Source organism: Talpa europaea (genome assembly GCF_964194135.1).
Source record: "Talpa europaea genome assembly, chromosome: 9".
In the NCBI taxonomy this organism is placed as follows: Eukaryota; Metazoa; Chordata; class Mammalia; order Eulipotyphla; family Talpidae; genus Talpa; species Talpa europaea.
The window spans coordinates 24985535-25008361 of NC_140076.1; the positions used below are offsets into that span (position 1 = coordinate 24985535).

The window sequence follows — 22827 nt, forward strand, 5'->3', positions numbered from 1 at the left end:
CTGCAGCGCCGGTTCAATCCCTGGCCGCCGGGTGAAGGTCCCACATTGGCGCACAGACCTCTCCTGCCATCCGCTGCTCCCCTCAGCAGTGTACTTTGTCAGTCTGCCTGCTCTGTTCTCCCCTCTGGCTCTGGTGAATTCTCTCACTCTCCCGCACTTCTGACTGTACCCAGTGCTTGTATAAATAAATAAATCTTAAAAAAAAGTTAAAAAAAATAAGCAATTATAGAAAGGTTGCAGGATATAGGTTAATACACAAGTCAATAATTTTCCTATATAATGCCAATGAAAAAGTGGGACTTGAAATTAAAAACAGAATGTTGTTTATACTAGCATGTCCAAAAATGTTACTTATACCTAAATATGAGGAAAATTTGAAGAAAAATTACAAAACTCTGAAGATGTAAAAAAAAAAAAGAACTAAATAAATGGAAAGATATCCCAGGTTCATAGATAGGAAGATCCAGTTCTTCCCAATTTGACCTACAGATTCAATGCAATGCAAATCAAAATCCTAACAAGTTATTTTGTGGCTACTAACAAACTGATTTTAGTTTATAAGAAAAGGTAAGAAAAAAAAAAGTCCACATACCAGTATGTTATTGAAGGGCAAACAAAGTTGAAAGAATGACACTACCAAACTTCAAGACCTGCTATAAAGCTACAGTAATGGCACTGGTGAAAGGATCAACAAATAGATAAATGGAACAAATTAGAGAACCCAGAAATAGTTTCACAGTTGTCCTATAAACAACGGCAGAGGTTGATTAATGCAAAAGGCTACTCATCTGAGGGTGCCAGGGGTATATGGAAAATCTCTACCTTCTACTTAATTTTACTGTGAACTTAAAAAAAGGTCTGATGAAAAATTCAGAAAGCTAAAAATAGAATTCTTGACAGCTGATGCAAAAATTTGCTGACTAGGGAAGAAGAATTCCCTAAATGTATTGACCAAATTTCTCCAAGGGATGCAAAATCCTTTTATGCCAAGCATTTTCCCACCAGTTATGCCAAGCAGAACTGTTTCCCACCAAACACCCTTTGGAAAAGATGAGAGTAATAAACAATGAAACTTGTAAAAGATGTCAGAAGTGAAAAACGCATTACAAAGTGTGGAAGATATAGTTGAAGAAAGACTGAAAGAAGTTCAGTAAAAAGACAAAGAACAGGGAATAAAGAATAAAGAGGGTTAACAAATCAGAGGATGCGTTCAAGAGGTTCAAAATCTCAGGTAAGCCAGAAAGACTGAACAGAGAAAAAGAAGTGGGAGAAAATCATTGATGAAAGAAATTAAGAAAATTTCAAGAAGCTAAAGAATGGAATGGGTACAGTAAGTGCACAGAGTAAGTACCTTAAGGCAGGTAAAAGTATTCATATCTGAGGTGAATTTCAGAATATTCACCATGAAGAGAAGTTTCAAAAAAGAATAAGCAGATTATATATATATATATATATATATATATTTATATTTATATTTAAAGGGCAGGTTTATTAGAAAAGGGATAGGATAGTAAAAGGCACTTGCATAGACACCAGTGGGCAGGAAGAGCTGCCTGAAAAGGGAAAGGTTTGCTGAGAAAGGCTTGCATGGTTGCAGGCAGGTGGCCTTGAGGAGAGCTGCCTCCACTGAGGGAGATCAGTGAGGAGAAGTGGCATGGTATAAGTCACGGATAGGCAGGAAGCTGCCACCCTGCAGGAGAGAGTTGGTGAAAGGACGCACCTGCATAGTCACAGGTGAGCAGATGGATGCTGCCATAAGCAGATTTCATATAAAACTGAAGGTGTAAATTTAAGAAAGATTTGAATGGGAACAAAGACATGGGAAGGAACAAACTGGGGATAATACAAAAGAGATGAAGAGGATCTCAAGGAACTCAGAGGTTGCAGGAGAAGTTTCTTTCAGAGTATAAAATGGATAGAATATATATTATAATGTGCTTGAACAAAAAGGGAGATGTATATAGTATTAAGAAAGTTTAAAGTCTCAATTTATAAGTACAGCGTAAATAACATAAAACAAAGAGATAAACAAAGTTGACTCTGAAAGCAAAATGTTGTGCCACAAAGGAAAAGCAATCACGATAAACTAAGTAGCTCAAGGGAGAACAGCATTTGACAAGTGATAATAACAAAATACTGGATTTCAATCTAGTGAAGACTATCACATCACTGTAGCAGGACAGGGAATTATGTGTAAGAGGGTAAGAACAAGGAGATTAAGAAGGGTTAAATCCTCACCATCTCAAGTGGGTTGTCTCTTGAAAAATGCCCAATGCTTTAAAAAAAAAAAAAAAGAGGCAATATAAACATGCTGCTTACATGTATGGAGGGAACAGAACCAGATGAATTAAAAGCAGTGGCATTTGGTGAGAAGTAAATGACAGGGTGAGAGGAGGTTTATTTTGTTTTTATAATAATCTGTGTAGACCCCTTATTCCTTTAAACTATGAGCATATATACCTGACTGATAAAAATGACTCTTACAAAAAGTGTTGCATAGTTAAAAAATGAAAGGAAGGTAATAAAGGATATGATGTGGCATATAACTTTCTTTTTTTTTTTTTTAAGAATTTATTTATTTATTATTTTTAAACTTTTTTTTTTATAGAGGCATGTTTTATTTGTTTGTTTGTTTGTTTGTTTGTTTTGTTTATACATGCACTGGGTACAGTCAGAAGTGCGGGAGGGAGGGTGAGAGAATTCACCAGAGCCAGAGCGGGGAGCAGAGCAGGCAGAAGGACCGAAGTACACTGCTGAGGGGAGCAGCGGGCGGCAGGAGAGGTCTGCGCGCCATGTGGGACCCTCCTCCGGTGGCCGGGGAGCAGCCGGGGATCGAACCGGCGCCGCAGAGGCCGCAGGCAGCTTCGCAACCCAGCGCTCAACCGTTGCGCCGCCGGTGAGGCCCGGCATATAACTTTCAATCTATGATAGCTTTTATTATTATTTGAAGAGACTATAAAGATAATTTGGACTAATTTTATCATTGCATCAAAGTGGAAACTGAGGCTCAGAAAGGGAAGTAATATCACGTTCACACAAAATGAACCAAGGCCCAATCAGGATATGGTAACACAATGATCAGTCAAGACTGCTATAGCTTGGCAACGAGCAGGAGACAGGGATACAAAGGAGTTCCCACTTTTCCTAAACTAAGACTGAGCCCAATGGAGGGATGCCAGCCCAGTGACCACCTCTCATAATAGGAATAGTGGAGCACATTCATAAAGCTCCTGCTGCTGTGAGTCTTCTAGGTATTGTTGAGAAGTCAGCTAGGTGGCACCTAGAATATGGGGGTAAACCAAGCAGAATCACAGGTATCCAGGGGGCATGTCATGCAGTTGGAAAATGTAATCAATATTTTCACCAAGGTGTTCATCTGTCTTTACTTCCTCCTTCATGGAGCTGAGGTACAAAGGCCACTGTACATTGGTCTAATGACACTCGCAGGCAAGGCATATTTGGAGAAATCACGTGATAGGATCCTGACCAGAGCTGGACATAAATACCACAGGCAGGCTCTGTTGTCTTCCAAAAGTTATTTGGGAAGGAAATTACACTAGCTTTCACTCCAGATTGCTTAGGCTTTCCTAGAGACTGGAGAGTAAGCAGCATACCAAGATGGTCTCACATGTACCTTAATTTACACGGAAGCAATAAGCACTCTTCTCTGTAGTCACCCTACTGGATACTGTGTATCTATTCTAAAGGGATAGTTCTTTCAGAGTTATCCAGATAATGAAAGGGGAGCAGAGAAGCATAGTTGATTAACCACTGTGATGATATGATTTATAAAAATGTATTTGGTCATTCAGGTGACCAAGATACAGCTCTCATATATATTTGGTCTTTATCCACAATTCCTAGCTCACAGTTCCCCAAACATGGAATTTCCTAATTGTTGTAAATGATAAAGGCATCTCTTTTAAAATGTTAATGAAAGAGAATTTTGGGAAGCACCCAGGGATAGGGGCTGATTGCCTAGAGAACCAAGCATGTGATCAGAGATTCTACCCCCAGATCTCCAGTTCTACCCCCAGACCTCCAGGAGGGGAGATGGTTTGGAGGTTGAGTTCAACTGCCAAATGGCAAATGGCCCAGTCAATAATGCCTAAATAATGAGGCTTCCATAAAAACACAAGAGGAGGAGGTTCTGAGTACTTTCAGGTGGGTGAATATATGTAGATCCTAGGAGAGTGGCATGCTTCTAGAGGACATGGAAGCTCTGTGCCTTCCCCGTATACTTTCCCCTATGCATCTCTCCCATCTGGTTGTTTCTGAGTTACATAGCCTTTGTAATAAATTGGTTATGTAATAAGTAGACAGTTTCCTGAGTTCTGTGACATACTCTAGCAAATGAATCTAACTGAGGAGGGATTTGTGGGAACCTTTGATTTGCAGTCAGTTAGTCAGAAGTACAGCGAACAGCCTGGGTATTGCAACTGGGCTCTGAAGTGGTGGCCAGTCTTGGAAAACTGAGCTGAGCCCTTTCCTGTGGAACCAGATGTCATCCCTGTTAAGAGTTGTTAGAATTGAGTGGTTGGTGTGGGAAACCTCCAATCACATTGGGTTTGGGTTCAGTGAACCCTATTCACTCACATTTTGCTCTGAATTGAACATTCATTAACCCCAAATCAAGTTTACTCTCACAGTACCAAGATTTGCCTTCATCAATGATGCTAAGAAAAATCAGAGCAGTTTCATATATATCTGAGTGGTAGAGTGGTAGTAGGATTACTGCAATGCCTGAAGGGATCACTAAGAAAGGAGCACCCTAATGGAAAGGTTGAATGTTTTTACAAACTGGGTCAGGGAGCTCTTGGTGCTGGCCCTAGTTCCAACCTGCTCCATGTCACAGCTATCCAACCTTGAGTTCATAGAACATCCACCTGATGTTCTCTGATCGTTTTGACAGTGTGAAATTTCTCTGAAACTATTTCAAATGGCTAAAGATAAAAAACTTATTTAAAAAGAATCTATTTAGGTTTATAAATTAGACAGAGTGAATTATTAGTATAAGATGAGAAAGTACACTGGGGCCTGGGGCCTGTTGCAGTTAGTCTGGTGGTCTGCTCTTACCTGTGGGGGCCTGCATGGCTGAGCTGGGGATGGTGGCAGCATCTTGGGGTACAGTGCTGGTATCCGGTTCAGGGGTGCTGGTTGTTGGTGAGGTGGGTGGTGGGTTCAGCAAATTCCGAGGTTTCCTCTGTCAAAATGGATGGGGAAAAGTTTGCTACCCATGATTGGTAACTTGTCCTCTCATTCCTCTCTATAGTCCTAGTATTTAATACACCCTTGAAATGGAAATCTATCTATGGATGTGACTGTATTTTATCTTTGTTTTCTACACTGTCTCTTGCACAAGGATGTACATACTAAGATGCCCAGTAAACATTTTTTGAATCTGGGTTCAAAATTCTGGACTTCTAGACAATCAGAGCTTAATTCACTGTATTTTATACTAGAATCAATACTACCATTTTTAGTTTCAGGTTCTGTATTAGTTGGGCAAAGAGAAACAAAAAGAAAGAAAAAAAATATGTGGCTAAGACTACTTTAATGTTACTTTGTGTTTTGTTTCTTTTTCTTGAAAATGGAAGTCTCTCTCCCCCTAACTCTATAAACTACTTTCCTTTGCCTACCTTCTCTTCAGTGCATCATCTGTCATTCCTTATCTGAAAACCTGTCATAATCTCTAACTATTGGGCTGTCTGAAAAGTCATGACACATTTTTGCTTAGAAAAAAATACATCATGACTTTTCTGATAACATAATACATTCTCTAAAATCCTGCCTGGTCCATGCCTTTACACGGTCCATGTCTTTATAGTAATAAACAATCCTATATTCCTAGAATGCCCTTTTTTCCCTTTTTTTAAAGTCTTTCAAAGATCTGTTTATCTAGGAAGACTTTCTAGACTTCCTCTAATTAGTATCTGTTTTGTGCAATCTCTGTACTTTGTATTGTTACATTTGTCTCAATGTGCTAACACATACATATGACATATGTGTATACATATACACATATATAACATGTATACACACATACATAGACATAGCCATACTGGTGTCCCCTACTAGCCTAGAATTCCTTGAAGGTCTGATTCTGACTACCATACCTAGCATGATACTTAGCATATAATAATGTCAATAAATGTTTTTCAGTGAGGCATACAGTATAGAATACCAACAATGTGGGAAGCAATAAAGATGATTTGAGAGAGATGTAGTATCACCTCTATGCTGTTCAGGGAAGTTTCTGGAGAATAAATATCTCAGAAATTTATTTTCAAGAAATGTTTTTCTAAAAGCCTTTTTGAATACAAGGAAAACACATCACTGAGTTGCAGAAATCCCTTTTTACCAAATATTCCATGTGGGGTCCCTGCTGGGAGCTACATAAACCTGTCTGCTTTCTAGAAGTATATTATTTAAAGAGACAGCACCAATGATAGCAGGCATATAAAAATGATCTTGCCTGTGAAAATAATAATTCAAGCACTCATGAAACAGTCAAAACACATATGGGATGATATGGATGTCTCATGTTTTTGATACTGCTAAAAGTGAACATCTAAATAAGCAATGAATCAGGGAAGAAGAGAAATGTCAGTTCAGTTTTAATGAACTGGGAGTATGATTTCATGGAGTCCCTGAAGGAATAAGCTTGGTGAATTAGGTATCCAAATATTAAAAATGAAAACAGAAAGATGCAAGGAATTACAACTATTTGAGATAGATGCATTTACATGCATTAAATCTGTTCATCTATTGTCTCATCTCCATTTCATTGGTGAAAAAACTTCAGGGTCTTACTCAAAGATTTCTCAAAAGTCACACAGATGGTAACAGATGGATGAGACAGTTTGTTTTGATTCAAAGTCCATGCCCTAGTCACAATACTACTTTGCGTCAAAAAGGAACACAGAGTTATGAGTTAAATGGGAGGCATATATATGTATAGGAATAAGCAAAAGAACAGAAAGAGGAATTAGGGAGTCAAATGCCAAGCCACAAAATACAAGGTGGGGTGAGAGTCACTGTTTACAAGAGGGTTGGAAAGAAAGAGGATTCTGGCTACTTGTTTAGGACTGCCCGAGAAAGAGCAGAAGCAATCACAGAATCACAATTCTAGGTTTTGAAGAATCTTAAAGGCCATTTAATCTGACTATCCATCCAACACTTTTACTTCCCTCTCCCTAAAAATTCCCTCCCATATAGCCATTCAATACCTGATGAAATTCCTCTAGTGATGGGAGTCACTGACTTCATTTTGGGATAGATTAAACTGTTGTTTCTTTTTTATAGAGATGAGACCTGTCTGCTTGTTTCTGCTTAGTGGTTTTGGTTCTGTCTTTGGAAGCTCACAGAGATGATTTCTCCCTTTTTGATTTGTCTTCCAGATGTTTTCACATCATCAGAAGACTTCTGGTCTTAGAATCTTTAACTTTCAGCCTCTCCTCCACAACATGAGAATGAGAAGAGTAAAGGATGCAAAAATGAATGAGCCCCTAGCTACATTAGGGGCTAGTAGTAATAGATCAGGAGCACCGAAGATGAGGATGTGATGTAGAGAATTCAAAGCTAATAAATAAGAAACAATCTCAGTTGGAATATCATCACTAAAATCATCACCCACCACACCCTCCCTCCTTACTTCCCTCCTTTCCATCTATTGTGCATATACCGAACATCTGCCAAAAACTGAGATATAAAGCACTGCAGGAAAGAAAGGAAGATAAAGATTAGTTTCTTGATCTTGAGTTCACATTCGAGTAGGACTGAGGTCATCTGGAGCTAATAAACAAAAAAAACCAATCAACTTACCCTAGGGAGGAACTTAAGAGATTGGAATGGAATGCCCAGCAGGGAGGACTAGGTAGAATTTACACATTGGAACTCATATAGACTAGTTCAGGATGGAGCTCCAGAGAAATCCCCTGACATTTTGAAAGTAAGTGGAAAAGGTGGTGCCAATGGAGGCCATAGGGAAGCGGCTGAGGAACTTTCATATCAGTGTTTTCCCTAGGGAGATATGCATGAAGAACTGGTCATGACTAAAAGGTGTAAACTACAGTAACAGGGTTCAGTGAAGTTTGACTCTCAGCAGTCTTTTCTACACAAGAAATGTTTTCTCTTTCAGGAAATGTTACAGAATGAATATGTGGTAGGACAGCAGTAGCCCTGAATCTAAAATATCTGGGACCCCATTTTTATAGCCTTTGCCACTTGTTAGCTATGCTATCTTAGAAGTCATTTCATATCTTTATGTCTCAATTTAATTATTAAATAACATTAACATTACTTATCAATAATTTTTCTTTTCTTTATCTTAGAAGAAGGGGAAGATCATAAAAAAAATACACAGAATTGATTTGCTTTGTCTGTTCATATGCCTGAGTTTCTGCTCTGGGCAGTTAACACCGAGTAAGGCTTTCCATCTATGGAAGTCGTTAGGCTAGAATTTTATCAAATGTGAGTAACTTTCAAAATCAAAATTTGTTTCTTACCCCATATCATCCTAATTCTAATATTATCAACTCTTAGGTAAGCAGCTAAGTAGGGATATTCTTATTAAAGGCATACACAGGTGGAGAATAAAGTTAGACATGCCCCTTTCCAAGATGCATAAGTATGGATCAGTTACCCCTTTATAACTCTATACCTTTCTGGGAAACCCACATATTTTTACCTACCTTACTGCCAGGTTTGGGACCCCTCTTCTTTGGAAATTTCAAAGGTTCAGTTGACTTGGAAGGGGTTGAGATGGGATGGGGAATTAAGGGCTTGGGTGTCCGGCCCCGCTTCTTTCCTGGTTTACGCCCCTTCTGTCCTGGTTGATGCTCCAAGACAGTTTTGGTGCTGGTGTAGATGCTGGGCTTCTCAGTGTTCACCTCAGATACAGGATAGGGATTCTTTGGGATCACAACTGCAAGAAAAAAAACTCATTCTATCACCTCTTCCTCCCACCTGTATTCTCATACCAAACTGAGGGGAAAAAGACGTACTACTTTCACTTGGGCAGTTTTATGTCAAGAAGCTAGTTTCCTGGTATCTGACCTAAATGTTAGGAAACCTCAGAGGATAATTGAATTTAGATTGGTTAGAACTGAAAGTTTTAATTACTTTGGGCAGAAAAAAAATATTAAAAAATTTCCACAAGGCAGCTAGTTAAAACATACAAACAGAACATAGGTTCAGAGATGGAATGGCTCATAGATGCTCACAGTACTCTCCTGCTAAGAACAAGATCTGAGGCTCAGAAGAGGAAATGATGCCTTTGCCAGATTATACAATAAGTTGGAATAAGGACTTATGTTTTGAAACTGGGCTCTGACAACCAATGTAGGGATTTCCTATGTCAATAGGAATTTTTTTGTGTGATTTTTGCAGTGAGGAGTAGTGAAACACACGGTAATATATAAATCTAATACCATCTCTCCGTACCTTAAAAAGCTTTGTTTCATATTACCTTTAAGGTAAAGCCCAAACTCTTTATTCTAATATCCAAGGTCTCTGTGACTGTGCCTCCACCTTCTTCTCTTAGTTATGTTTGATGTTCCTTCCTGTCACCCACCCCCATGTTATAGCCCCACTGCTTTCTGAACACCAATTCATTCGTCGATGAGGTTCGCTATTCTTCCTGATCAGACATACATCAACACTCAGCTCCAAGGCCACCTCCTTATTGAGGCCTTGTCTGACCTTGCCCCAACTCCAAAGCAGTCAATAGATATCTATGTTAGAGTACTTTCAACTTTATTCCATTCATTCATCTTCTTAAATGGAAAACTCTTCAAGGTAAGGTATATATAATTAATCCTACAAACCATGATTGCCACTAACTATTGTTTATGCACTGTTCTAAGTCCTGAGACTAGAAGAGTAAAGAAAACAGACACACTCTCCCTCTAGTGGGTGACAGAAAATAGACAAATAAATGGTATAATGGCAGGTAAATGCTCTGATTAATACTAAAGCAAGATAAGAACATAGAGGGGTGAGGAAAGTCCTCTTTGAGGGGGTGAAATCTACATAGAGCTCCCAAATGAAATAAAGGCAAAGTCTTGTGAAGTTCTGAGAAAAGGCCTTTCCAAGTAGAGGATATGTAAACAAATGCTAAGATGCTGATATAGGAATACATGTTAGTATATTTGAGAAACACAAAGGAGGTCAGTAAAGTTGATAATGATTGAGCAAAGGGGCAAGCAAAGGGAAATTAGGTTAGAGAAGGAGTAGCAATAAGATGGTGTAGCACTTATTTCAAATGAATGGGAACTTATTCTAAGTATGAACAGATGCTGCTGGAGTATTCTGAGAAGGATGTGCTTGAAAGGAACATTCTTCTCTGGATGGCTGTTCTAGGAGGGAAGAGGGGCAGGTACAGAATCAGGGAGACTAGTACTAATTACACTGGGCAGGTAGAAGACAATATTTCCTTTTTTTTTTTAAGATTTATTTATTTATTTATATAAGCACTGGGTACAGTCAGAAGCGCAGGAGGGTGAGAGGATTCACCAGAGCCAGAGTGGGGAGCAGAGCAGGCAGACTGACGAAATACACTGGTGAGGGGAGCAGCGGGCGGCAGGAGAGGTCTGCCACGCCATGTGGGACCCTCACCTGTGGCCGGGGATCGAACCGGCGCTGTGGAAGCTGCTGGCAGCTTTGTAACCCAGCGCTCAACCGCTGCGGCATCTGGGAGGCCCAGAAGACAATATTTCTTATGTTTCCAGATAGAATGCAATAGATTGTGGCACTACAATGCTGCCTATGCAACAGCTAGAAAGTCATAAATTATTTTAAAAGACATTGCAGTGTTGTAGAAATCATGAGGATTAGATGAAGTGGAATTCCAGACCTGGCATGGGGGTGGGCTTCTGAGATGGCTGACACTGCTTTCTTTCCTGAGGACATTTGCCAACATTAGGGAATTTAGAACCAGGGATTGTACTGGAAAGGGTGGATGTACTTAACCAGGTGTGGAAAAGGGAAGGGGCTACTTCCAGAAAACAAATAGGATTTGTGAGAGCAGAGATCTGTGGTGAATGTACAGGCTGAATATTAATGAAGGAATCAGGAGCACTGCCAGTAAGGGTGCTTGAGGCCATCAAACAGCCCTTGCTGATGTTGCACTTATCTAAGGTGGTGACTGCCAGCTTGAACTTGTCCAGATATAGGCAGCTGAAATTAGGCCTGTGGAGGAAGGACTGGGTAGAGAAAGAACTTGGTGTTCTTTCACATAAGCATATCCTCTCTACAGTTGGATTCTGTGTTATATGAAACCCTTGTCCCACTCCTGGCCTGGAGCCACCGCTGAGATAACATTCATCTAAGATGCTCACTGCCTCCAATCAGAGTTTAAAGCACCTATGTCTTATAGAAGCTTGTGTGGGAGGAAAGCTCAGTACCTGAGAGAGGTCTGAATCTTAACCACTAGACCACCAGGGAAGGCTCAGAACTTGAAAGCCACAGGGAACAGCCTCAGCTCTACTCTGACCATACCCCCCTCCTGGACACAATCCTTGAGAAAAGGACTGAGGGTTACCAGGGAAGCAGTCTTTTACTGACAGCACATATGGACCATGAGAAACATATCCCTCACCCACCTGTGACTGCAATTCAGAAAATAAATACAGAGAAAAGATATGCAAAACATGTGTCAGGAAAAATAACATCCGGAATCTGTAATAAAAGGCTAACAATACAACTCTACCTATTCCATCATAACCCTAAGTAACTGAAAATGCCAAATGGTCTTACCTTAAATTTATTACCATAAACTCTAAGACTACCTATTATAGGCCATGGAATTTAATATGGGCAAGGAGATAAGTGATTTACTTTGGAATTCTTGCCATCATATGACAAGGTGCTGAGTTCTCAGCACATGTTTGTAAAATAAAGGAAGGAAAAAGAACTGAGTCGGGCTCTCCTTAACCTTTTAGTAATAAAAAAATAGTCTTTCTTCTTCCCCTTTCCCCTAAGCCTAGACATGAAAGTCCATGCTGACTGACAGAGGTTGCCCTCTCTGGCCTGAAAGAAATTAGCCAATTATATTAACAGTTCTGAAAAATCAGGTCATGAGGTTATGTGTGAGTAGCTAGTAGTGAGATTAGGTTTCATACTAATTTAAAAGCTTCTTAATAATGAATTTGAGCCATCCTGAGGGATTCCAGGATTTGGAACTTTTTCCCATCAGGAAGTCCTGTCTTGTCACATTCTAACTTAATTATCCTAGTTGGGAAAAAAAAAAAAAAACGGGACAATGTCAAGGGACCATGGATCTAATTCTAGTTCTGTACTTTATAGTGTAACCTTGATTTTGTCATTTAAACACAATCTTCTCATTTTCTCAAATGCAAATAATTGAATAATTTAATGACTGTCCTACTTCAGAGAAAGAGAAAAGATAGGAATATTTGCCAACACGTTTTGATGCTAATACTAATTAACAGAATTAGACCTTAATGAATAATACCTTGACAAAATTTTTGTACATCTGCATTTTCATCTTGGTTATAGTGCTCATACAATTTCCACCCCTCTTGTTTTGATCCTACTCTCTCCTCCCCCCTCCCTCCCCCCCCATAGTCTGTCTTTGGTTTATAGTTTATAGTTGCTTGTTGATTTTGCTTTTTACTTTATTAGGCTTTTTCCTGGTCCCTTACATACATTGTGCAAAAATGAAAAATGATGTAAAAAATGTATAAAATAAAAAAAATGCAACAAATGCTTAGTTTTTAAAAATCTCAAATTTTTTTTTTATATATCTGTAGTTTCATGTGACCTTCATAACAATATTGTGAAGGCTAACATTATCATCATATTTAACAAGTGAGGAAAACAAGCCTCAGAGAAGTGAAAGTGGCAAAACCTGTTATGATTCTAGCCTTAGGAATCTTCACTGCACACATTCTGCCATATGGCCTGAGAGAAGGACGAGCTCTCTCTCTTTCAGGAGAGCCCAGGAAGTTACAGTTCATAGTAATTAGTAAATCAGTTACAAATTCAGTAAATAAATAAGTACGAAATCTTGCCAATTACCTAAGGTTAAAAAAATCCAATGTGATATGATTCTTTACCTGGAGAAGCACAATCTTGAGAAGATTAGATCTTTATAAGATCAATCACAATTCAGTGGGTAAGGACTTGGGTAGAGAAGATACAAGTTTATCTCATGATCTAGAATTTTCTTTCCCTAAAAGGACATTATTGGAGCAATGGGAAAATACGGATGTTTGTAGATTTACTGCCAGTACTATATTAACATTAATTTTCTGATTTTAGTAACAGCACTATGCCTATAGATGAGTATGCCCTTGTTTTTAGAAAGCATATGCTAAAGTTTTTAATAGTAAAAGGATGTTAGGTATGCAAGTCATTGTCAAATGGCTGAGGAAAAAAATGTAGAGAATAATAAAAACAAATGTGATAAAATGTCGCTTGGAAAATCTTGGTGAAGCGTATAGGGAAATTCTTTATAGGACTATAATAATTTTTCTGTGAAGCTGAAATTATCATTCAAAGTAAAAAGTTTCAAAAAAGATTCCATGAGTGTAAAATAAAAATGTATACATACACAGAATTATGAGAACCTGGAGGAAGGAGTGACAAGCTGTGCAAGGGAAGGGGAGAAGGCAAAAGAGATAGTCAAATGAGACTAGTCAGGCAAGTTTTCAAAATAAGTGACATTTGGAATAATCTTTGAAGAATGTGTGGATCTTGAATTAGGAAAAGAGTTAGGGTAGAGGGTAAGAGTACTTCAGTATGTAGATAGACTTAAAGCTGTAATAAAGCAGGGTTATAGGAGACTATAAGTACTTCTGTGTGACTCAAGACCATAAAGAGAAACAGTTAATGTTAGAGAGAGATGCATCTCTGGCCATATGACATTTAAGTAACCTTCCAGATCTAATCTGCCAAAAGACATAGAGAGGGTACATGGCCCCTTGACCCACCCTAATGGCAATGGAGAGGCTCATTGTACAGGTGGAAACACACCTAAGGCAGTGTAGTAGCTCATAAAGATGTAAACTGGTTTCCCCTCCTTGAAAAACTTCTGACCTGTGCATGCAGGCTTGTGGCTAATCCGGATTCCCTTGGTCGTAATAATGACTAATAATGTTACTGTTATGAAACTGTTAAGACTAAGAATGGAGAAACAAATTACTTTATACATGGGTGCCCCCTAGTGATGGTGTTAATTTTTCTTAAAAGGAACTGACATTTATTGAACACCTCTTTTGAAAGAGTTGGCACAGTATTTGCAATGGCATTATGGACAGCCATCAGTGCCAATAAAATATTCTAGGGTATGTAAGCAGCAGTAAATAGAGGCAGTTAAAACAATGATTTTAAAGTCTTGACTATGAAGCATGTATTATGATCTCTAACAAATAAGGCCAATGAAACTTGACCAATTTGGCTAAGGACATGTAAGTAATGAGGCAGGAGTGGAATTTAAATTCAGGATGTCTAATTCCAAAGTCCTTCCTCTTTCCATCATATCATGTAGTTTTTCTCTTACTAATTCAAGATCTACTCATTTATTCATTCATCCAACACATATTCTATATTGAAAATATACTACTGATAGATAGTAGGTTTTACAGTATGAACCAGGTATATAAATAAAGGAGTGAATAAAGAGTAATCTCAGAGAGTGATAAGTGCTTTGAAGACAATAAAAGAGAACACTGTGTTAGAGAATATTTGAGGGGTACTCAATAAAGGCTCTTTAAGAAATGATATTTGAGCTGAGACAGGCATGGCAAGAAGGAATCAGGCATGTGTAGATCTAGGGCAGAGCATCCCAGAAAGAGGTGCTAGCTGGTGTAAAGGACATAGAATGACTTTTATTTAAGAAAAAGTGACTTTAAGAAGACCAAATATACTCCAGATATACTCTTAAGTAGTTATTAGTGCTTTGAAGGATGTATCTCACACTTTTTATCCTTCTTATTTTACTCCCAACACATATTTCAAATGCTACCCTACAGTTGCTAGGGTTAGAATGGGTTCTGGAATTTCTGGTAGATTTCACTGAGCATTTCCAAAATCACTGATAGAAACCCCTGACATGAGAATCACACTTTACAATTCTCAAAGTACTTTAACATTCATTAACTTACTTGATATACATAATTACCTCAGACTTACATACCTAATAGTGATAGCCAAATCTCCTTTGAGGCATAGAGAAGTAGAGTGTGGTATAGTAGAAAGAACATTTTGAAGTCAGAAATCCATGGAATTTAGACTAAAGTCCTTGCAAATCACCTACCCTCTTTGAATGACTGGTTATTATTAAGTCTAAATGAGATAAAAAATAAGTGCCATGTCTGATATGATCTAGGTACTCAACAATTTTAGTTCTTATTCTTCCTTTCTGAGCCTTGGTTTCTTCATATGTAAAACAAGGTTATATACTATAAACTCCACAGGAATGGGGATTATGAGATTTAGAGAAATTCAAAGAGACAATCTATCAAAGTATCAGCTACCACATTTGAGATCTTGTATGGGCTTGATCAATGTTAATGTCCTTTCTTATTAAAAAGGTGCTCATTAACATACTTCTAATCATTGTTGTAAAAGGTAATTAGTTTCATGTAGTACAAGCTGGCAGATACTCAAAATGTTAAACATATTTTTGTGACATACATTCTCTCCCACAGAAATGTGTATATGAAAGATTTCGGCTTCAATGCAGGCATCCATGTTTCTTTAGAGCAGATACTATATATCCTTACTATTTTAATGAAGAAGTTATCATGGGGAAAGACAAGGAATCCTCTTACCTGATGAAAACTTTTATAGAGGAAAATACTGTTAATTATAACCTGGGTATTGTGATTAAAGAGACTTATAACAGCACTTTCCAAATTTTGTGAATTACCATCACTACTCCTCAGTATTGAAAGGGAAAGGGAAACACACACATACACACACACACACACAACCCACCACCAGAAAATCCCCTTATCTAACATGGCCATTATATCCTGAAGTTTGGTTTGACTTGTATGGAGATGATATAAAGGGTAACATTAAACATCTACCATACTGTGTGAGAATATAAAAATAGGAAAAAACGCAATGCAACTGCTTATCTGGAACAAGCTAGGTCATAGTATAGTGCCCCTTTAAGGGAAGTGGAGTACAACTCCATTCTGTACTACTTAGACTATCTGTGAGGTGTGGAGTTCACTCTATGTGTAACAATGTAAACTGAAATGATCAGGAAGAGAGTCCAATATGATGAGGGGTTTAGAAACTACCCAATATGAGAAATTTCTGATGAAAAAAGACCCGGAAGAACAAGAGTATCAAGAACTATTTGAAAAGGTTTCAGGTAAAGCAAGAAACAAAATTATAGCCAATGGATATCTGGGAAAAGCAGATTTCAGCTCATAATAAAAAAGAACATTTGTAGCTATTAGAGTTATCACAAATGGAAGGAGCATCTTTGGAAGGTTACAATCTCTTCTCTCTGGAGAAAGTTAACCAAGGGCTAAGTAAGTATTTCAAGCAGATGCTTTCAAGGTTAGTCCTGAATTAGATGGGAAGTTGAATTTGATGACTTCTGGGGTTTTCTCTAAGACCTAGGAGTCTGATGTTTTAGCTTCCTGACATCTTTAATATTAAGGCAACTAGCTGAATTTTAAACAAAGTAACTTACAGGTGGGAGAGAATATGGTAAAAAATGATTGTGAAGTTTCTTTATTTACATGTTGGAAAGATGTTAAGCTCATCATGGTGGATACAATTTTTCCAAAAATTCTAATTTTTCCTTAAAAGTTTAAATTTATCTTTTTTTTTTTAAAAAAGATTTATTCATGCATACAAGAACCAGGGTACAGGACAGATGTGCGGGAGGGTTGAGAGGATTCACCAGAGACAGAGTGGGGAACAGAACAGGCAGACTGATGAAACACACTGGTGAGGGGAGCAGCGGGCAAGACAGGAGATGTCTGCACGCCAATGCTTATAGGCTGTCTTCCTTGAAGTTCACTTCTTTCAGAGAAAATGTGTGCTAGATATCCAAGTCAGCTGTTCTTTCAAGTAAAGATGATGTTCCATGAACAAGGTTGTTCTACTTCAGCTTTGCAACTTCAACAATCATGTAAGTTCCTTTTCCAGAAACAACAATTATACCTGGATATTTTAGAGATGAAGAAACTGAACACAGAGAGGTTAAAAGACCTGACAAAGTGCCACACCACAAAGCTAAATCCAGGCTTTGCACCTAGATCTTTAGGTCTCCACGCTCTTTCTACTATTTTACTCTGAAACCAATATATAAGAGTGTATCACCAATTAAATGAAGATGAAGAACTAAACATGTCTAGTTATAACAATGATAGGCATCAGGGTACTGATTGATGACGTCTAAGTTTCTCCAATAACCTTTGGTTAGAAGTCTCAGCTACCCCAAATAATTCATTATCAAGCCTCTCTTCTCTTCATTAACATAGCAGATGATATTGAAAATGGATTCATAAAATATAAGTCTAGTTTTTGTTGTGTATGTGCATATGTGCCTACATGACACACAATATGAACAATGAAAAGTAAAAAAAGAATCTGGGGAAACCCATGTGGTTTATCAGTTTCCTGGACTGGGATCTTGTTTTCATTCACAGTAGTGTATCATTGGCCTTGGCATAGTAATTTAGAGGATATGTTCTTATTAACTTTACTAAACTTGGCTGGGTTCAGCTATGTTCTGCCAGTTGGGTTGATGCCAAGACTCAAACTCCATTCCTCTAAATTCCAGATCACTTAATATAGCATGGGTTGCTTCTTGTTCCTAACTAACTTAACATTTTCTTTTCTCCATATATAGCTCCTTTTTTCCCTCCTGACTTTATTCCTCCAGCATGGACAGAGGACTTTTAAGGCCATCAAATCTCTAGAGTGAGGAAAACAGAAGGATAATAAAACCATGCATGATGGGACCACAAGTTGACTTTAAAAGTCTCATATTACTGAAAATCAGGATTCAGGAGCAATTTCACCAAATGGTGGGCTACATCTTCTCAGGAGATGGTCTGCTAATGTATCTGGTCAAGTCTATGTCAGAGAGGAAGAAAGCACATGGTGATAAAGTACCTGCCAGCCACACAGTCAAATAAGCACATCCTAGCTTTTCTTAGCATAAGACAATGGAATCTAAAAAGTACACAAGCTCTTGCCTTATCACCATTTCACACTCAATCTTTTTTATTTTGCTCTGTTTATGAGTTTGTCAAGTTTTCCTCAGCTTCTTGATATATATGACTTTGTGGTTTTTTTCCCTAGTAAGTCATTATAGAGATTCAGAATTTCTCATTTAAAACTATAATATTTCCTCAAAAATTCACCTATGGAATTAGGGGAATATTTAACCACATAGAGTTTTATCAACATAGAATTTCATTACTGGTTTCCAATATGACTTTGCTAAGAACTACATACATTTGTTAAAAATAGTGGATTTCATAAGTTGATATGTATTAATGCTGGCACACAGTAGGTGTTCCAATATAAGCGTGCCAAAGAAAACTACAAGGGTCTAAGTATTCCCAAGAAAACAGCAGGTAAGGTCAAATTTATGAGCTGACATGTCACATCTCACTATTTCCAGGAGTTTGAGAGATGCCAGTAGTTGATTACACATGCCAAAAACTGCTACCATTCTCAGACATCTGTGCTTGGTGAAGGCAGCAGAGCAAACTGAGAAATCAAGGGGTAGCTTATGGAAGTTAGAAGAGAGGCATGGGACCTGATTTTTCTGTTCTTTAAGCAGATATAAATAAAATCAGTGAGAGAATCCAGATCCCCTGCTTCATAATCTTGCGCCACTCATTTCATTTCCTTATCATCTTGTTTCTATTTGTGTACCCTAAGCAAACAATCAAGAGAAAGTCAGTTGTGGGAGTACTAGTTCATTGCACAAATCAGTCATAAATGTTTATTTTTCCTGCTCAAAAAAACAGAATAAATGCCTCTGTGTGCAGTACCCTTTTTGTGTGGTATTTGGAATCATAATTCAGATATAACTAACATGTAGTGAGTTTCTACTTTGTGCTACATGGTGCTATGCACCTGCATATATATTTCCTCACTGCAATTACTTCATTAATCCAGGAAGTAAGCATTTCTTTATAACCTTCACTGAGTCTAGCACTGATAATGAGGTTGCTCTACAACTGTTAGATGGATGGATGAATAAAGGCCAGACTTTCTAGATGTGATTAGAATACCAGGTCAAAGCTGGAATAAGAATAGACAGATTTGAGATAGTGAGAGAGAGAGAGAGAGAGAGAGAGAGAGAGAGAGAAAGTGAGTGTGTGTGTGTGTGTGTGTGTGTGTGTGTGTGTAAAGAGGAAATGGTGTATTAAATAAAGGCAAGGCCTAGACTTAACATATTTGAGTATAAAAGGGAAAACAGTCAAGTAGTCATATGGCTGTCTTCATGAAGGGTGCCAAAGAATCTGTTTTCTTACTGGCCAATAAGCCCACCTTTTCTGACATGCCTTGTCAGCATACCTTCTCAGGTATGTTGAGCGGCATAATGGTCACCAGAAGCTCCCTGAAGAGAGGACATGTTCCTGTTTGTTGTTGTGGCTTACTAGAAAAAGAATTTGGGTGGAAGGGTAGCAGGTAGTCTAGGTGTAGAGATATACATATATTTAGTGTCAGAGAGGTGGGTAAGTATAGGTTCTGGAGATAAGAGCCTTTTGAGACTCTTATTTTTGGCCACTAGGTTTCCAGTTTAAAAAACAGAACACTAGGTTAAATAACTTTTAATTTATTGTTAAGTTGTAGAGGCACTCTCATTTTTGTAACTGAGTGAATAATGGATTCAATGACTAGCTCATGACTTGATAGTTAGGACTTGAGTGGATGGATGAATAAAATCAGACAGTCCATCAGTTGACTTACATGCTGTGACATTCAGGTTAGGCTTAGTTGCTTAATGCTTGCTGCTATGCTAGTTTTTTCCTGTATCGTTTAGGGAATTATAATTTAATATTTTCTTTCTGACCTAGAATCCAAAAGTAGTTTTTCAACAGGAAGAGATCAGCCATAAATTATGGAAAATACCTTTTAAATATTTTATGGGGTAAAGGGAAAAGACGTTCTAAAAGATTTGTTTTTAAACATCAACTTCTTATTCTCCATATCAGTGTAATACCCTTGCAAATCCACCACACCATGTATGAGATTTTGAATTTCTCTTCTATTATGTCACTGTTAGGCTAGACTGAAAGGAGAAAAGAGGCATGGTTGACCATTTACTCCAACAAGAATGCTCAAGAGCTGCACTTCTATTTGAGTCCCATATTTGTATCAGCATATAGAGAGCAGAAAAACCTAGCTATACTATATGAATTCACAAAAGACTGATGCATAATTCAGAATAGCAATATATTAAACAGTAATAGAAATATACTTAGAATATAAATCTATTTATATCTTATAGGTTCTCTTCCTGTTATATAACTACTAGGGAGCTAAACTATAATCTGAAACTGGTTTGCCCAGGCTAAAATTAGAGCTAGGTGGAATTAACTGGATGACTATAATGGCTAAAGACCTAATTAGCATCATAGTCATGACAAATAAACTGAACTCTATTTGGTTTTTAAATAAAAAAATAAAGCATACTTCTGTTTCAATTTTAACTCATACATAGGGGTGATAAGCTAAAAAATCCCTCCTTTTATGACCAAGTACCCTGGATTAATCAAACGCTTATTATTTGTTGACCATGAGAGTTGCTTGGCATCAGGCATTTAGGAGCTAAAAAGGATACTGCTGGTTCAGCAAAGGAGAAACAGTATTCAGGAGTGCTTTTAGGGAGGCAGAGCACTAGATGGGTAGAGGACAGAGCTAGATGACATATCTGGAATGAGTAGGGAACAGTCACAGGAGTCATCCATTTCCAGTATCAGGAACCTATACCATATTATAGGGATAGGGAAAGGGAGAGCCTTTAAGGATCATCTAGTTTAACCTCTTACATTACGAATAACTTGCTCATAGACAAAAGCAAGTCTGTGACCAGCTGGGACAAGACCCCAATTCAATCATCAGATATTATACTATTCTGCTTCTTTCCTATTTCACATCAGGAGCTGGAAGCCAAAGTGCTATACTGGTCCTACTAAAAGACAGTTGGTCCTACTAAAAGATCTCTGTGATCTCTCCCTCTAGACTTAGATATCAAAAGAACAAAATCATTAATCCTCTGAACTTCACTTTTCACACAAATACAATGTATCTGATAATTATTACACTGAGTTCAGCATTACCGGGAAGATAAAACAACATGTGAAAAGGAAAATGAAATGAATATTGGCCCTTTTTCCCTACCCACTTGAGCAAGAAACAATGTCATATTACTTTTGGATTTCTTAACATTTGTACATGACAGGAAGGAAGGAGGAGATAGCATGGCCAGAAAGAAAGGCTTACACATAGAGAACATCTTGTTTTGTGAAGTGAATTGAGTAACCACATTTTTTCCATATTGTATCACTTGCTCCTTATCCAGGACACTGAGATGGCTGAGGTTTTGTATTACTGAGCCTTACAATTTAGGGCCATCTGAGAGAGTACAAGGTGGGGGAAGAAGAAGCTGTTGGGAGGAAACAACGTGGTTCCTGGAATTATGACTGATGGACCTGGTCTGAAATTGCTATCAGGAAGCAGGTCTCTACCTTCTAAGCCTGATCCTTCTGGCCATCTTCTTTTAAAAAAAATCTAAGATCTCCAGAAAAACACAGAAGAGGAGAGGAAAATGGTTAGCAAACTCCCCTGGAAGCATTCCCACACAGTGAGTCGTAATTCTAATCATCATGTGTACGGTCAGCAATTCCTGGACACAAAGACACTCAGCTCTTCTGATTCCTGAGAACTGCCCAGCTGTTCTAGATATACCAATCAAAGTAACAAGCGTTCTCTGATAAGAAAGGGAGAAACACAACATAGTCACTGAATATAACCTGGAGTTCCAAGATTTATTCTGGTTTGATCTCAAACGATGATGATTCCACTTCCAAAGCACCTCTCTTGCTGCTGTATCCACAGAGATTTTATCTCCCTGGGATTGTAGAGGGATGACAATGGGTTTCTTATACTGACCCCCAAGACATTTGTTTATTGAATTATATAGAGGAATACCACTTTGCTGAGCCAAGAAGAGAGTCTCACTGGGCTCCCCCTCCCTGACATTTTAAGTTCCCTCAGTGCCACTATTCTAATTCAAACAACCATCCTCTCTTTCTTGCCAAGTTACCATGGTACAACCCTTTCTCCATACAACAACTCAAGTCATTTTTTAAATAACAGCTTCATTGATATGATTCACATACCATAAAATTCACCCTAATAAAGTGTACAATTTAGTGTTTTTAGTAGATTCAGAGTCAAACAGCATCCCTAACTCATTTTAGAATATACCCATTACCCTCCAATCCTCCCACCCCTAGTCACCTCCCACTTCTACTCCCTGTAGCCCCTGGGCAACCATGAACCTATTTTTATTTGTTTTTGTCTGTTCTTGATACCGCTCCTAAATGCAATCATGCAATGTATGGTCTTTGTAATTGACTTCTTTTCGCTTAGCATAATGCTTTTAAGGTACATCAATGCTGTACCATATATCATTACTTCATTCACTTTTATTGCCAAAAAGTATTTCATATGGATATATATTAAATATCTTTTTCTCTATTTATTTATAGATGGTGAACATTTGGACCATTTTAACTTTTGGCTAATTATGAACAATGCTGCTATGAACTTTCATGATACTCTGTGTGTGGAGTTATGCTTTCT

The 22827-nt window shown here is 38.0% G+C and overlaps 1 protein-coding gene across 5 annotated transcripts in view; it reads right to left on the reverse strand.

Annotated features, from left to right (window-relative positions):
- SCMH1 (Scm polycomb group protein homolog 1) overlaps positions 1-22827 on the reverse strand; it is a gene marked incomplete at both ends in the record, with an annotated part of 68243 nt that overhangs the window by 20083 nt on the left and 25333 nt on the right. For 4 of the 5 annotated variants that reach the window (XM_084242748.1, XM_084242747.1, XM_084242751.1 and 1 more), the window contains 2 exons: positions 5077-5203; positions 8694-8926. The exons of the other annotated variant lie outside the window; for it this stretch is intronic. In XM_084242748.1, coding sequence (XP_084098874.1) covers positions 5077-5203; positions 8694-8926 — 360 coding nt within the window. The remainder of the gene's footprint in view (positions 1-5076; positions 5204-8693; positions 8927-22827) is intronic. 5 annotated transcript variants of the gene reach the window in all.